This window comes from Erpetoichthys calabaricus, chromosome 12 (genome assembly GCF_900747795.2).
Source record: "Erpetoichthys calabaricus chromosome 12, fErpCal1.3, whole genome shotgun sequence".
NCBI lineage: Eukaryota > Metazoa > Chordata > Cladistia > Polypteriformes > Polypteridae > Erpetoichthys > Erpetoichthys calabaricus.
This window is the reverse complement of record NC_041405.2, coordinates 13,526,931-13,543,664: the sequence shown is the minus strand read 5'-3', so window position 1 is coordinate 13,543,664 and position 16,734 is coordinate 13,526,931. Positions and strand designations below refer to the sequence as shown.

General features: G+C 45.3%; 1 protein-coding gene and 1 pseudogene across 4 annotated transcripts in view; both read left to right on the top strand.

Annotated features, from left to right (window-relative positions):
- Positions 1-16,734, top strand: part of mgat3b (beta-1,4-mannosyl-glycoprotein 4-beta-N-acetylglucosaminyltransferase b) — a 141,234-nt gene that overhangs the window by 70,713 nt on the left and 53,787 nt on the right. Inside the window, exon 1 of one of the 4 annotated variants that reach the window (XM_028815116.2) lies at positions 15,800-16,015. The exons of the other annotated variants lie outside the window; for them this stretch is intronic. Coding sequence (XP_028670949.1) covers positions 15,975-16,015 — 41 coding nt within the window. The 5' untranslated portion in view covers positions 15,800-15,974. Of the gene's footprint in view, positions 1-15,799; positions 16,016-16,734 lie in introns of those variants that run through there. 4 annotated transcript variants of the gene reach the window in all.
- Positions 242-2,845, top strand: LOC114661895 (E3 ubiquitin-protein ligase TM129-like; annotated as a pseudogene).

Here is a 16,734-nt window from a genome sequence, read left to right as displayed (position 1 = left end):
ACCTGAGCTTAGCCTGTGTTGTTGTAGACAGCCCTTTAGAAATCGCGACCCCATTGGTATTTCAAACATCTATCCCTCCATCCATCTTTCAGACTCGCTTTTTTCCTGAGCAGGATCACGGGGAAGCTGGAGTCTTTTTCTCGGTAAGCACAGAAACAATCCCTGAATACCGTCGCGCCTCCGATGGGGAAGCTTTACGGTGCACACGCTTCGTTTTAAACAGCCTTCACTTTTAGTAAATATGGAGAGTCCCGAGGTTACTTTTACGTTGGCATACGTGGTGTTTGCGATTTGCTTCGTTTTTCCTCCCAATGAATTCCCGTCTGCTGGGATGACGGTGTAGAATATTTGCTGTCAGGGTGGCTTGGCAGCGAGGACGTGGCATTTGTTCACTACCACATTAACTCTTTTAGGGCTAATTTTTTTTTTTGTTTCTTTTCTCCCAGGGCTGAATATTTTTCCAAAAACTAACATTTTTAAAAAAAGAACACAAATCAATTGTTTAACATATCAAATCAACAAAAAATATTTACCTTTGACAAATGTTACTGTCTTGCATGTTGTATGAGCCTGCATACTCTATGATTTCACATACATATCACATACATTTTACACAGCAAAGTCTGATCTCGCTCAAAGCAGCCAATTTCAGTCATTGCCACACTGCACTCCTTACAATATGTGTTGCTTTGGTGCCTATTTTTCAATTGTCTGTTGCTGCACTTTCTCACATATATTGTTAGTGTGTACTGTAGAGAGACAAGTCACCCATTTGCCATCATGCCATGCCACTGCCACCAAGTTTTCTGCCTGCATGAAAACCGTATTGTCACCTCTTTCATCTTCTGAAACTTTATGTATGGTATTATAGCCTGGCTCACCCCATGGGATTTGCTTCTGTTTATTACAGAAGTGAATAAAACTTTGCAGCAGCACGTACCTATCACAACGCTGCATAACCTGTCCAAAGCCACCAGGGGACAAAACACGTTTGGACCAATGCTCCCTGAAGTTATATCACCAGTTCTGTCCCATCTCTATTTGTAATGCCACAGCGCACTTCATCTCGTCTTTCGTTGTGGGTTTCCACTTTGAAAAACGAGAATGCGATGCAACCGCAGCCCGCGATTCAAAAAATTTCTCTGCCTACGTTTGTCTCGTCTGACAGTAGCTGAAAAGCAGCATCAGGAGAGAGCAGCCTGAAGTACAGCAGCTGGTGATCTGTCGTGTCCAACAGCAAGCCATGCCGTCTTGTAAACTCCCGTAGCCAGATCGGCTCTCAACGGATCAATGTCTGTGTATTTATCCCACGCAAACCTTGCCATAGTTGCATCGGCTGCGCGAAGGCACTCAACTGGCAGCAGATCCGCTGGCGCGGCATCGGCTGGTGTTTGATCAGCTGATGCCGGCTTCTCACTCTCTTGCTCGATCTCCTGATCACTGTCAATAAAATCTGATTCTGAAAAATCAAGAGTCCGACTCGGCGATAATGCGCAAAACATTGTCTGCCGAGTGTTTTCTTTTCTGCACTCTCTTCGCTCCCTTTTCACATGTCGATGCCATCTTGCCATTGTTTACATTTCGCAACTCACGCACACGCAAGGTTTAGTTGCCGAGTCAACGAGTCTAGCATTCCTCCAAGCACAGAGGGAATGCCTGTGACGTGACAGTGAGATTTGTCGCCATTAACAGCTGATTGTCGCCCTCTATCCCTGGATGTCGACTTTTGTCGACATGCGCCCTCAACCCCTCCTGTCGACATGCGCCCTAAAAGAGTTAAGAGGACCTGCGCGACACTTCTTGTGCACTCCTTATTGCCACTAGGCTATTATGTAGGAATGGGTTTTGCATCTCCAGAACAAAAGTTATATTATGTTCATCTTGCAAGCGATGGATGGCAGCCGTACTTTTCCTTGGCATTTGCTCTTCCTTTGGTTTGTGTCATATTCGTATACTACTGGTCATTGAGGAAATGGAGTTCCCATAACCTGTTGCCAGGACATTTGCAAGCCATGTACTTCCTCAATCAGGCTGGAGAGCTGTGGCATCTTCTCTCAACAATGAGTTTCGCCGTATTGATAAATTTGCCACCGGCGCCCCTGGTGCCAGGGTGCTTGTCACAGACACTTGGGTAATTAAGGTAACAACATATAATGTGCACATTGCACAGCAACAGGAGATTCATTTGACAGTGACAAATTCTAAACAACATGAACTATCCCCAGATTTTAATACTCCAGTGCAATTTCTTACCATTTGTGTCGCCAGCATCACCCCAAACATAAAACCTTTTGACATAAGATTGAATTCAACAGAATGTGGTGGAATGCGTCAGAAGCTTCATGCTCCAATCCGAAATGCTGCTAACGTTATGCTAATGTTTTTGGAAACATTTAAATGTCAGGTGGAATTGAACCAACATTATTCTTTGCTTAGTGGTCAGGATTTGGAACCTTGTATTGGCTGTATGCAAGCCTCTGCCAACCTGAAACTGTTGAAATTGTGCCAGGAAGATGATGATGGAGAATGCTAAGACTGTTATTGCCACCCTACGTGGTGCATGACCTGCATGGGCAAACAGGGCGCCGGTCCATCGCAGGGTGAACACACACACACACACACACACACACACACACACACACGCGTGTGCCAGTTTAGCCTCACTAATTCTCCTCCCCATCCAGTCTTAAACTGTGGAAGGAAATCCAGTATGGACCCTAGACGAACATTCATACTCCATGCTGGGAACCCCAGGAACATGAAATCCTAGTCCTTTGTACTGTGAGGCAGCAGCGCTAGCACTGCGCCACCACGCCACGTAGCTTGACATTAATTGGGTTCTCCTCTGTAGACCCTCTCAAAATGTTATTTGTTGACCGTAACTTACAATTAGACAACAGTCCAAGCCTCCGGAGTCGATCTCTTCGCATGTTTGACCTTTTGATATAATTTGTTCAACTTTACGCAGTGGCGCTGTGACATGGATTGTCAGTGTGCGAGTACATTTGATGACGCTACTGGACACATCATCGGTGATGTTCCTCAAATCTTTTAGATGTTTTGGGTCTTTAAGCATCGCACACCCTTCATCCAGGCGACCCAGCTGGGGCTGATCTGATGCCAGCTTGTGTCCGCTCGGCATGCTAGTTGCTTTGACCCCCACCTCTCACTCCTCTCTTGAGCCATAGCCATCAAGAAGCTGTCTCTGTTGCTTTAGTGGTCTTGTGAATAACTCTCCATTGCTAACCCCCTTCTGGGTATGCCCAGGTGACTGAAGACCCTAGTTAGGGATTGGGTTGCAAAGCCCCGGCAGCAAACCTCCACACAGTTCTCCACCCTGCTTGCTGGCATTGCCTGACCAGTCCTGCGTACTTACTGAGCTTCCTTTTCCAGACGTTTCTCCCATGGGACTGTCGGCTCCAGCATCACAACTTGCTTGGTGACCTCAGACAAGATAATAATTAATAATAATAATTCTTTGCATTTATATAGCGCTTTTCTCACTACTCAAAGCGCTCAGCAATTGCAGGTTAAGGGCCTTGCTGAAGGGCCCAACAGAGCAGAGTCCCTTTTGGCATTTACGGGATTTGAACCGACAACCTTTCCGATTGCCAGTGCATATCCCTAGCCTCAGAGCCACCACTCCGCCAAGATGACGACAAGGTCTGGTCAAAAGGTAGTGACAGTGGTATGATAGGGAAACTTCAGTTTTTTTCAGTTGCTCCTGCCCAGCACTAATATATATATATATTGTAAAAAGGCGCTATGTAGGTGCCCAACATGACACAGACTGGACACGGAGGCACACGTAAAATAAAACAACTATTTATTTTCCTTCAGCTGGAGGGCACATCTTCCCCGTGTCCCCCAGCCACAGCACAGTCCCAAAACACCAATAAAGTACCAGCACACCACACTCTTCTTATTCACCACCACTCCTCCGTCAAGCTTCGTCCTCCTCCTCCTCCTGACTCTGGCCCTTGAGTGGTGGTTGCTGGGCCCTTTTATAGTCCACCCAGGAGTGCTCCAGGTGGTTGCATGCTGAGTTCCAGCTGCACTTTTGGGTGTGGTGAATATACAGCCCATACGGGCTCAGGAGTCCCAGCTGCAGCACCCCCTGGCAGCGCCCAACTCCAATTCCCATGGAGCCCTGCGGAACACTGAGGCACTGCTCCAACCCAGGGGGGCGGACATCTAGCATCCAGGGGGAGGTATTGTACAGTCTATGGCTGCTCCCCCTGAACATACAGTGAAGGGGCATCCCAGCCGGGCATAGACCCAGACTGTCTGCCACTATATATATAAATAATACTAGGGGGCTTTGCCCCCTGCTCACTTCGCACGCCAACCCCAAAGCCTCCGCTACCTGCTAGCCTCTTTGTGGTTCTGTCGCTCGCGTATGGGGATGGAATGTACAATGTAAACAGATTTTTATTTACATGGGAATTGTTACATATACATACAACACAACGTATAACTGCCCGTGACTGAATTTCATTTCTTTCTCTCTATTAAATAAAATTACTTTTTTGAATGTTTGGCTCCGAGATTTGTTAATTGTCTATTCTAATGGGAAACTGTAAATATTTTAATACAAATGCCATATCAAGGTCTCCTTTATTTTGTAATAGACCAGACTTTGTTAACAGTTGTAGATATTCTCCATGATACTGTAAGTTGTTGTTTTCATCTTCCGCACCATCACCACCAACTGTTCCATCATAGTCTATTGATATGCATTTAACCAATTTGCCGTGTAACCGATCGACATTTTTGGCGTTAATTCGTTTCACTTCCTCGTTTTTTGGTGATGGAGAACCATGGTCTTGGTTGAAAATGTTCGAGAGGAGGATGTGACTTGATGAAATCACAAGGCAAAAGTCGTGTCTCGTGGGACTTAAAAAAAAAAAATCTCTGTTCCTAAAAGTCTTGTCGCATCGAAGGATTTATATATATATATAATGGTATGGTTGAAATAGTTTTACTGTCAAATAATGCAAAGACTACGTGACACGTGTTTCGCCCTAATTCTGGGCTCATCGGGCGTACACACTCACTGCACCCCCCTCTTGGGGGTTGGACGTCGGCGCTAAAGGTGAAGCCTCTTTACGTTGCGCCACGGCGTGTGGTTTGTTCATTTGACAGCATGTAGATCGGGGTAATTACATTCACTATGAATGCCATGAAAATATATATATCTATATCTATATCTATAATAAAATGTATCAAGCAGTTATGGAAATTTTTTTCTTTTTAACAGTATTTTCATTTTGATCTTCACTCTACTTTTCTAGGTGTTCTAATTGTTAATTAATTCATTTTTGACTACTTGTGAATTTCCCCTTGGGGATTATCTATCTATCTATCTATCTATCTATCTATCTATCTATCTATCTATCTATCTATCTATCTATCTATCTATCTATCTATCTATCTATCTATCTATCTATCTATCTATCTATCTATCTATCTATCTATCTATTAGTGGGGCTGACGCTCAAGTACCTGCAGCCTTTGATTATTCCGTGTCGTTTGCCTGGGTGTCTGCTCTACTCGTTTTTAATTGTCATTAATAAAATACAATGAAGGGGAAAACTGCACAGAGAAAGGGCAAAATAGAATGAAATAAGCATTTAAATCAATAGCAAAAGCAGAAATATTTCTAAATGTCTTTTATAAGAATCATTCTGCTGTGCTTTTCTGAATGTAGAATAAGAAAAAAAATTTAAAAAATCAGTGCAGTCAGGTGTTGTCACAGATTATGAAGCTGGTTGGAACAAAAACCTGAAGCCACAGGGGACCCCAGGACTGATTTTTGGCCTAGTGAAATCAAAAAATATTAAGAAGGAATGTTTTATACTAGTGGGTGGCATGGTAGCACGGTGGTAGTGCTGCTGCCTTACAGTTAGGAGACCCGGGTTCGCTTCCTGGGTCCTCCCTGCGTGGAGTTTGCATGTTCTCCCCGTGTCTGTGTGGGTTTCCTCCGGGCGCTCCGGTTTCCTCCCACAGTCTAAAGACATGCAGGTTAGGTGGACTGGCGATTCTGAATTGTCCCTGGTGTGTGGTTGGTGCGTGGGTGTGTTTGTGTGTGTCCTGCGGTGGGTTGGCACCCTGCCCGGGATTGGTTCCTGTGTTGGCTGGGATTGGCTCCAGCAGACCCCCGTGACCCTGTGTTCGGACTCAGCGGGTTGGAAAATGAATGGATGGATGGATGTCATATACTATTTGAAATTGGGGAAAAAATTCAAATTCTCACGTAGCGGATCTGTTCAAAACTTTTTTTTTTTTTTTTTTAAACCTGGCAGGCCCTAATCAATAATATATTTTTGAATAAGCACTTATATTGGGGGAGGACAGACTCCTTTCTCTTTACTACTCTTGATAGTTTAACTCTGGATGTTGGCCTTCCTCTCTTTCTCATGGGTGAGGTTTGAATTGAATTTAGGTTTGTTTAATCTGACTTGATTGTGTTGAGTGTTTGTATACTTTTAATAAATTATATGAAGAAGAAAACTGGATTTAGTGCTTCTGTTTCCTCGTTCAGGTTATGACCCTCTAAATCACACGGATGTGACAAGTTTGTTTTCCTGAATGCTGCGCCCATCCTTTACCACAGTTTTCATTTCTGCAGCACGTTTTGTTTCTTAGGAGTTCATTAAAGGTTTATTTAAAACTGTCGGACAAATCAGTTTTCCACTGCTGAAACTGTCCCTCACATGATTGCATGGCCTTGTAGATTTGCTTGAAGTTTTCAATAACGAGCTTATGAGGAGACTTGTAACACAAATGTCTGTTTCGGGTGTTCATCCTCCTGACAGAACACACGTGACAAGCTGATTGCTGATTGTGCGTCATGAGAACAAGCAATACAGGAAGTGCGTTCTTCAGAGCCGTGAAGATCAACTGCTGTTGTGGTCAGATGGTAGAACAATGAACATCTGCTTTTTGGCTTTTAATTTGACTCTCTGCACCTTTTCTTCATCTCCAACCACTTTTGTCTGACATTTCCTACAGAACGTGACAACCTCTAGCTATCAGTATTGCAAATCGGTTTGTCCTCGTCTGCTTGTTGTTTCATGAGGAGTCCCACAGGGCTCTGTTTTTTAGGGCCTGGTTCTGTTTTCGGTGTGTATGCTACCTTTGGAAACCCCAATATTTCCTTGCACTTGTATGCTGAAGATAATCCGCTTTACATATACAGTGGTGCCTTGGTTTGCGAGCATAATTCGTTCTGGAAACGTGCTTGTAATCCAAAGCACTCGTGTATCAAAGCGAATTTCCCCATAATTAATAAAGGAAACTCAGATGATTTGTTCCATAAACCAAAAATATTCATATAAAAATGATTAATACTAAGCATAAAGTAAAAGTACATGAAACAAATTAACCTGCACTTCACCTTTGAAAAGAATCAAGGCTGGTGTGAGGGAGTCAAGACAGAGAGAGAAGAGAGGAGGAGGACGAGGAGGAAGGTTATTATGTAGGACGACTTTCATTATAACTAACGGAATCCCTGCTATCGCTGGAATCTTCTTCTTTCTTTGCGACTTTAACAAGGAACCTATCCAATGATCAGTTGCTTTTGAGGATTTCACGGAAATGTGACACTGCATTGTCGTTAAATACATTCATCGCTCGCACACAAAATAAAACACACACACGTGGTCAAAATGTTATAGTAAACGGTATACGCTCGTATGGATGTTGACTGTACGAGTGAGGCACGCCGACTGAGACCAAGCATGGGAGGCGATTACCCACAATCCTGCAGTGAGAGAGAGAGATCACAATCGGCTCAATTGTGATCACGTGACGCTCTGCAGACAAAGTGCACTCGTGTTGCAAGACCTCGCTCGTTTATCAAGTTAACATTTTATTAAAAATTTTTGCTCGTCTTGCAAAACACTCGCAGACCAAGTTACTCGCCATCCAAGGTTTTACTGTATGTGAAACCTAACAAGGCCTGCTCTTTGACTGCTTAGGGGAGATTAAAGGTGTGGTGTAGCGGGTTCATTTTATTTTTTTTAAATAAATAATCGCCGCACTCGCGTCTTAGTGAGGGGGCGTGGCACGTGTGGCCGAGCGGTTCCTGGGTGATACGTGATGCGGATGGTCCTCACTTAAGCGCACAGGCGAGGAGTCGTCCGTATCTGTAATTGGTGCCAGGAGCTGCTAATTGCCACATCTGATCCACGTCCCCGTGATAAATAGAAGCGCGAGGCGGCTAGGAGGGAGAAGAAAAGGAAAAGACGAATGGAGGTTGCAGGAGAAGAAGGCTGGAAGCAGGTAGAGGAAAGCCGGTGCAGGAGAGCGAGAGCAAGCAAGCACAGGTTCGCATCTTAGCAGTGAGCCTGGGTGATTGGCCGGCACTCCAGGAGCAGTCGATATGTGGTCGCTGCCGCTGAGCATGTAGTGAGGAGTGGAAGTGACCGGATGGAGGATGGCTCGCCACATAAGGCCAAGAGATTGGGCGAACAGGACGCTCACGCTGGGGCTTTCACATCCCAAGTCACGGTTTGGTGAAGCCTACCAGAGCCTGGCAAACAGATCAGCTGCAGGTAGGGTGGCTCACCGGGTGGATAGCCTGGACAGGAGAAGCAGGGGAGTCACCAGTAGAAGAATGGCACTGGGATTTGTTTAAAAGGACCGCTTCCAGCAATTGTTTTAACCTTGTTGTTTTTTTCTATTGGATTTTAACCTGGGCGGCACGGTGGCGCAGTGGGTAGCGCTGCTGCCTCGTAGTTGGGAGACCTGGGGACCTGGGTTCACTTCCCGGGTCCTCCCTGTGTGGAGTTTGCATGTTCTCCCCGTGTCTGCGTGGGTTTCCTCCCACAGTCCAAAGACATGCAGGTTAGGTGGATTGGCGATTCTAAATTGGCCCTAGTGTGTGCTTGGTGTGTTTGTGTGTGTCCTGCGGTGGGTTGGCACCCTGCCCAGGATTGGTTCCTGCCTTGTGCCCTGTGTTGGCTGGGATTGGCTCCAGCAGACCCCCGGGACCCTGTGTTCGGATTCAGCGGGTTGGAAAATGGATGGATGGATGGATTTTAACCTCCACCTATCCCTCGTTTTTATGGATTACTTATTGACTTGTTTGTGAAGCACTGCACTTTATTTTGGACCTTTTGATTTTGTTGATTTTAAATAGAAGCACTTGGCACTTTTTGCACCATCCCCTTACTTTGTTGTGCCTCACTGCCTAGCTCATCGGTGACATTACCGACGGTGTCGGGTTCAAGAGCTCCCAGAAGTCGGATGGGAGCATGGAGCGAACCCGCATTGTCACAAAAGGCTGGCTGGTAAAACCATTTTCTCCAGCTGTGTGAACATAAATCAGAGATCTTGTTTGGTCCCAAATAAAAGGTATTGCAAAGACTCTCAAAAAATCCTACTTCTCAGTAGAAGTCAAAGCACAGGTTGATCCAGAAGCCAAATTTAAAAAAACAAGGAAACGTAATCATCGAGAGTAGCGTCTTCCAGCTTAGAACGATCTCGACGGTGAAGCCAACGTTCTCGTTTACTGATTTGGAGAACTTCTGTCTTCTCGTTTAGAATATCATTCTTTGAGTATCCGTCAGCCATCTTTATTACGTCCGCAACTGGTCCAGAATGCTGTGGCACAAAACAACAAAATAAAGCCATCCTATCACACCAGTTTTAGCTTCCCTTCACTGGCTCCCAGTTCATTTTTGGATTTATTTTAAATTTCTACTTTTTTTGTTTTTTAATGGTTATAACGGCCGACTCACTCTCCAAAACCACCAAGACCCGTGGCCTGGCAAGTTGAGGACGTTGGACCCGACAAGCCATACTTCTTCCAAATAAACCCCCCCCCCCAGTCGACGATCAAAGATAAGCCAAAAAACAAGCATTATGTAAAATAATAAAGTGAGTGTATATTGATAAAAAAAGAAGAAATGAACAAACTCCAATCAATGTACTGTATATACAGTATCATACCCCAACCAATCCTGACATAACATTCAAGCGTAAAAGTGTCCACCGGAAAGTAATAATCAATAGAAAAGGTGCAGCCCAAAGTTAATATACACAATACAAACCATCCTTTGACCCCACACTGGACACAAACTCAATGAGACGCACAAAAAAGACAAAACGCACATAAAGTCCAGAAGATTTAACAGAAAATGGATAATGTTTGTGAATCTGGTTCGGCTGGAGAAATTGTCCTACGGAAATTACACGGGTGAAAATGATGTCTGGCTCCTCTCCCCAGACAACAAGAAACAGTCCCACCGTGCTTATCCTCAGGTACGTGGCGTAATCCAGAAACAGAAGTGAAGAAATTTGAAGAATGACAAAATTTGCTTTGTGTAGAAGTTAGCAGAAACACTCAACAGATAGCAAGACCTATCTGCTAATTATTGATATACGTATTTTAGCCATTCTAAGCCATGAAGCTGTCTGTTTTGTCACGCCCTTCAATCTAGTCGTGTAAACTGACGTCCTCGGACAACGAGATCAGAAAGTTTCTGACATCCACTCCGAACAGAAGTCATGTAATGTGATATCGGCTTTAGAGAGCGGAATTTTCGTTCCTATGAGATGTCTACTTTGTTTCTTCGATGCTTGATTCACGGTTTTAGTTTTGCTGCTAGAATTATTAGACTTTCTGGTTTTGATTTTTCAATTTTGATATACTTTTGGGGCGGCATGCTGCTGCCTCGCAGTTAGGAGATCTGGGGACCTGGGTTCGCTTCCCGGGTCCTCCCTGCGTGGAGTTTGCATGTTCTCCCCGGGTTTCCTCCCACAATCCAAAGACATGTGGGTTAGGTGCATCGGCGATCCGAAATTGTCCCTAGTGTGTGCTTGGTGTGTGTGCCCTGCGGTGGGCTGGCGCCCTGCCCGGGATTTGTTCCTGCCTTGCACACTGTGTTGGCTGGGATTGGCTCCAGCAGACCCCCGTGACCCTGTGTTAGGATATAGCAGGTTGGATGATGGATGCCATCCATCCATTTTCCAACCCGCTGAATCCGAACACAGGGTCACGGGGGTCTGCTGGAGCCAATCCCAGCCAACACAGGGCACAAGGCAGGAAACAATCCTGGGCAGGGTGCCAACCCACCGCAGGACACACACAAACACACCCACACACCAAGCACACACCAGGGCCAATTTAGAATCGCCAATCCACCTAACCTGCATGTCTTTGGACTGTGGGAGGAAACCGGAGCCCCCGGAGGAAACCCACGCAGACACGGGGAGAACATGCAAACTCCACGCAGGGAGGACCCGGGAATCGAACCCAGGTCCCCAGATCTCCCAACTGCGAGGCAGCAGCGCTACCCACTGCGCCACCGTGCCGCCCCTGGACTTTTGTTAATCCTCGAGAGGAAATTGTATTTTCGTATTGACCTTTGGGGGTCAGAGCACAGGGTCAGCACCTCTGGAGCAATTTTCAGGTTAAGGGTTCCAACAGAGTAGGATCCCTTCTGGCAGTAGTGGGATTTGTACCAGCAACTTTCCAGATACCAGCGCAGATCCTTAGCCACAGAGCCACCAGAGCCTTTTGGCTCCATTTTAGCTATTTTCCCCCCTTGTTGTCTTTTTCCTTCGGCCCCTCCGGTTTCCAGTTTGGCCCCAATAATGAGGAGGTCCGGTCTGTTCGGCTCATCCTGTGTGAACCTACGTGACAGTAGCCATGTGAAGAAAATCAGCCAAGGAAGAACAGAATCGTTTCAGTGTCATTCGGTTCAACTTGACTTTCATTGTACTCTGCCTCAGCACAAAAAGCCAACAAGACTGCGCTAGACAATAAAAACTAATAATATGAAATTATAAAGGAGAAAACAAGAAATGTGTTAACATGGACAAGTGTGCAAAGGTATACGTGTAGTGCAGTTGGGTGTAGTCAACCCACAGTTCAGAGTTCCCGAGCACAAGGCAGTTTTTGAGAATTGAATAACGTCACAGTCCTGGGTCTAGGGGATCGGGCCTGGAGACCCCCGTAGTGACCTCATGAAGGAAGGAGTGGTGATAGTTCATAACGGCAGTGAGTGGGATTGTGGGTGGTACGAATTCCTCTACATAAGCAGCGCTTTGTCTAAACGTCCTTCACGGCCTGAAGTGGGATGCCAATGATGTGCCCTGCAGTTCTGACAATCCTCCGCAGGGCACTCGGGTCAGCGACCACACAGTTATGGAGCTCATGAGGGCAGTTATGAGGACAGACGGGTCATTTTCAACCTTCTTAGGCAATGAAGGTGTTGTTGAGCCTTCTTTACCAAGCAGTGCCCAGTATTAATTGTCCATGTTAGGATTATCTGTGATGTAAGCGCCCAGGAACTTCAAGCTAGGCACTTCTTCATTAATGCAGATGGGAGTGGGTGTACATTTTTTTTTTTGGACTTCCTGAAGTCTAACATGAATTCTTTGGACTTTGAGATGTTGAAAGGTAGATTTATTATTTTTTCCTCCATGCCACTTACTGATGAACCTCCTCTCTCTTTAGGCCATCTTGTTGTTTTTGGAAATCTTAATTCTGTGTAGATGTTAGCAGAAACACTGTATGAACATGCCTGGTTATTTCTCTTTTCATTGTTGTATGTATTCTTATTTGTCATATTTGGACGGTTTTAGTTTTACACCAGGCAGTGGGATAATTACTGGAAGACAGACCTCTGTGATTTTTAGTCCCATCTGAATCGCTCCTGTCAGTAACCTTTCACAGTCTCAATCTCGGTAAAGGTTACTGAGCCTTTTAATCTTCTATAGAAAGTCCACAAAAAAAATAACCCCGGGTTAAACGAGTCCCGTGTGAATCGACATGTCAGTAAGAGTCCATTATTTGAATGAAACTACAGAGGTCCTCTAGTAATAATTGCGTTACCTAGTAGTGCCCTAACGGGAGCAGCCGAACGAAGAAGAAGTATCTGAAGTAGGAAAGAAAAAGAATTGCTGATACTCCTTGTTGTGTGTGCTGAATAACAGGGGTCAGCCCCTCGCCCCTCGCCTCTTGCCTCTAATTGTTGTAAAAGCACTCTGATATGCACGATTTAAATTGAATTGTGGGTAGGGGTGGGAGTGGAGGTTCCCCCCTGGAGGTGCAAATGGACATATTGTTATTAAACATAAGGGTATGCTAATATGGTCCGAGTCGATGGTATGCACCAACACACCTACTGTATATTACCTACAAATACTCGTAAGGTAAGAAGAGGGAGACGGATGTGTACCCACCCACTTCAAGCACTGACTTTACTGCACCTCATTGTGTAAAACTAATCCTGCTCAAATAGGCCTTTAAAAATTACAGAGGTCCTCCGGTAATAGTTTCTTTAGAAGAAGAAGGCATTGCATTTATATAGCGCCTTTCAAGACACTCCCAAGTGCTTTACATAGCAAGTGGTGAGCCACACCTGGATGAGGTGATGGCAGCCATTTTGGGACAATGCGTTCACCACACGTTAGCTAGAAGGTGGTGGATGCATTATTAGAGAATGACTAGGCCGTGGTGGGCATTTAGCCAGCACATCGGGATACACCCTACTCTAGAGACACTATCCACAGAAAGTCAGGACCTTTGGTTTTATGTCTCATCTGGAGGACGGTGCCATTTTCACAGCAGAGTGCCCCTCGTCACTACACTTGGGTATTGGGGTCCACATTCAGACTTCAGGGTAAGTGCCTCCTGCTAGCCTCCACAACATCTCCTCCAGCAGCAACCCAAGCTTAAGAAGAAGGCATTGCATTTAAATAGCACTTTTCAAGACGCTCAAAGTGCTTTACATGGAGAATGAGAAGCCACTTCAACAACCACCAATGTGTAGCGCCCACCTGGATGATGCAACGGCAGCCATTTTGTACCAGTATGCTCACCACATATTAGTTAGGTGGTGAAGGGGTGAGAGAAACAGTTATCCAGTTAGGGACAGAGGATGATTAAGGGTGCCAGAGTGAACAATCCAATGAGGGGACAATATAGCCTGGACGTGCAGAAACACCTTACTCTTTACCAAAAAATGCCTAGGGATTTTGTATGACCACAGAGATTCAGGACCTCGGTTTTACATCTCATCTGAAAGACGGCGCCATGTTTACAACACCGCATGCACTGGGGGACTGGGATCCTCACACAGACCACAGGAAAGGTAAGCACCCCCTGATGGCCTCACAACCAAATTTTTCAGTAGCAACCCAAGCTTTTCCTAGATGGTCCACTATCCAAGTACTGGCTGGGCCTGAACATGCTTAGCTTCAGGTTGATGACCTGTTGTGAAGTGCAGGGTGGTATGGATGCCTCAGGTCACGTCCTGTTGTGAAACTAATCCCATCCCAATAGGGCTTAGGTCCTCCTTCTTCATGATCTTCTCCCAATGTTCTGCTCCACTTGACTCTGCACTGGTAGGTGGTATGGCTGCTTCTGCCCACGTCCTGTTGTGAAACTAATCCCATCACAATAGGGCTTAGGACCTCTTTCTTCATGATCTTCTCCCAAAGTTCTACTCTATTGGGGTTGCATTACTGCTCCCCTTGACTCTGCACTGGTAGGTGGTATGGCTGCTTCAGCCCACGTCCTGCTGTGAAACTAATCCCATTCTCAGAGGGCTTAGGGCCTCCTTCTTCATGATCTTCTCCTAATGTTCTGCTCCACTTGACTCTGCACTTTTAGGTGGTATGGCTGCTTCTGCCCACGTCCTGTTGTGAAACTAATCCCATCCCAATAGGGCTTAGGTCCTCCTTCTTCATGATATTCCAAAGTTCTACTCTACTGGGGTTGCATTACTGCTCCCCTTGACTCTGCACTGGTAGGTGGTATGGCTGCTTCTGCCCACGTCCTGTTGTGAAACTAATCCCATCCTCAAAGGGCTTAGGGCCTCCTTCTTCATGATCTTCTCCCAATGTTCTGCTCCACTTGACTCTGCACTGGTAGGTGGTATAGCTGCTTCTGCCCACGTCCTGTTGTGAAACTAATCCCATCACAATAGGGCTTAGGACCTCTTTCTTCATGATCTTCTCCCAAAGTTCTACTCTATTGGGGTTGCATTACTGCTCCCCTTGACTCTGCACTGGTAGGTGGTATGGCTGCTTCAGCCCACGTCCTGCTGTGAAACTAATCCCATTCTCAGAGGGCTTAGGGCCTCCTTCTTCATGATCTTCTTCCAATGTTCTGCTCCACTTGACTGTGCACTTGTAGGTGGTATGGCCGCTTCAGCCCATCCCATCCCCTGTTGTGAAACTAATCTCATCACAATAGGGCTTAGGTCATCTTTCTTCATGATCTTCTCCCAGTGTTCTACTCTAGTGGGGTTGCATTACTGCTCCCCTTGACTCCATGTCATGCTTGAATCCTTTTGTGTGGTAGACTGGTATGTCTTCCAAAGTTGGTTCCCATCTTGTACTTTAATGTTGTATAATGATGGCCACCGACTTCCCATAATCCTGAATGAGTCATTTTTGAGAGGATTGGAGTATCAGTTTTTTCAGTTCAAAACCGGCCTGAGCTTCAACTGTAACAAAAAGAAATAAGGAGAAAGTATATAAAATGGCTGTGCCATGAAACTGTACTTGTAAACGCTCTTTGAGCAAACAGAAGTGGCGTTCTACATATTAAATATACTGACTGTACTTCTATTGTGGTCAAAAGTCGCTGCCTTAATGACTAATCGGGCAAATCTTATCATTTAAAAAAAAAAACAAACTTGATACATCAATGTGACAGATGAATGGAGTGGATAAGCTAGACAGAGAGCGGGCAAGCAAAAAATAAACTTGACAAACTGGTAATAAACGCGTCTTATCTGATGGTAGTGAAGCAACAGAGTTCAGCCTAAGCACTTTAGATACATGTACGCCTGCAGATAGGAGGAGGCCGTAACAACACACTGCTGATGTGCAAATACAAGAAAGCAAAATGAAGGGAGAAATGCTGGGAGTCATTTCCATTTTTATTGGTCTGTTTTTGTGCCAGATAAGCTGGATTTTTACGAACATTAATTAATGGCTTCCAGGAGAAAATGGGAGTCTTGCAGCTATCCTTCTTGCTCAGGGTGTCCAGGTGCGTGAAACCAGTTTGTTAATATCATCAGATGTGAAAGTCCTCTGTCTTTTGTCTGTCATTTTTTTCCTTTTATTAATCTTGTCTCTGTTTTGCTTGTTGCATTTTAATGGGCTGCACCCACCAATCTGTACCACCCATGTGGTGGTCACAAGGCCAGTTCTGCTTTTTGTGTTTGCTTTCCTTTCCTAATATGTGAGGGACTTTGTAACGTTTTCTGGCAAGAAAAGCCACCTCACGCTGCTTGCTATTCTTTGTAAAAGTCAGAAAGTTTGTAAGAGCCTTTACTGTCAGAAGGGCTCTGAGGGAGCCTTCATCTTGATCTCATTTAGATATTCTTCCTACTTGCCTTCACACAGCAAGTGTGGGAGCTGTTTTAGCACAATTTTAACACCAATGTGCTAATTGGTTTTACCACACCGCCCATTCGACCACAGGCCTTAACCACCTGTTTAATCTGTGAGGCTGACCTTGGTGCAGAGAGCTTCAAATGCATCTGTCTGGAATTTGTGGAATTGATGAAATGTGTAAGGGGATGTTGTGGCTGTCTATACTCTGTCTGCCTGTCTCATCTAGATTGTCGGAGACCGCTCTCTGTTCTTGTTTTGTTCCTGGTTCAGTCTGTTCTGGACAGCTTTGGCCCCCATCTCTTACCAACAATTGGATTTCTTTTTCCTTCGGATAGTGCAACTCCTGTCATTGTTGTAAAAAAACGTGTG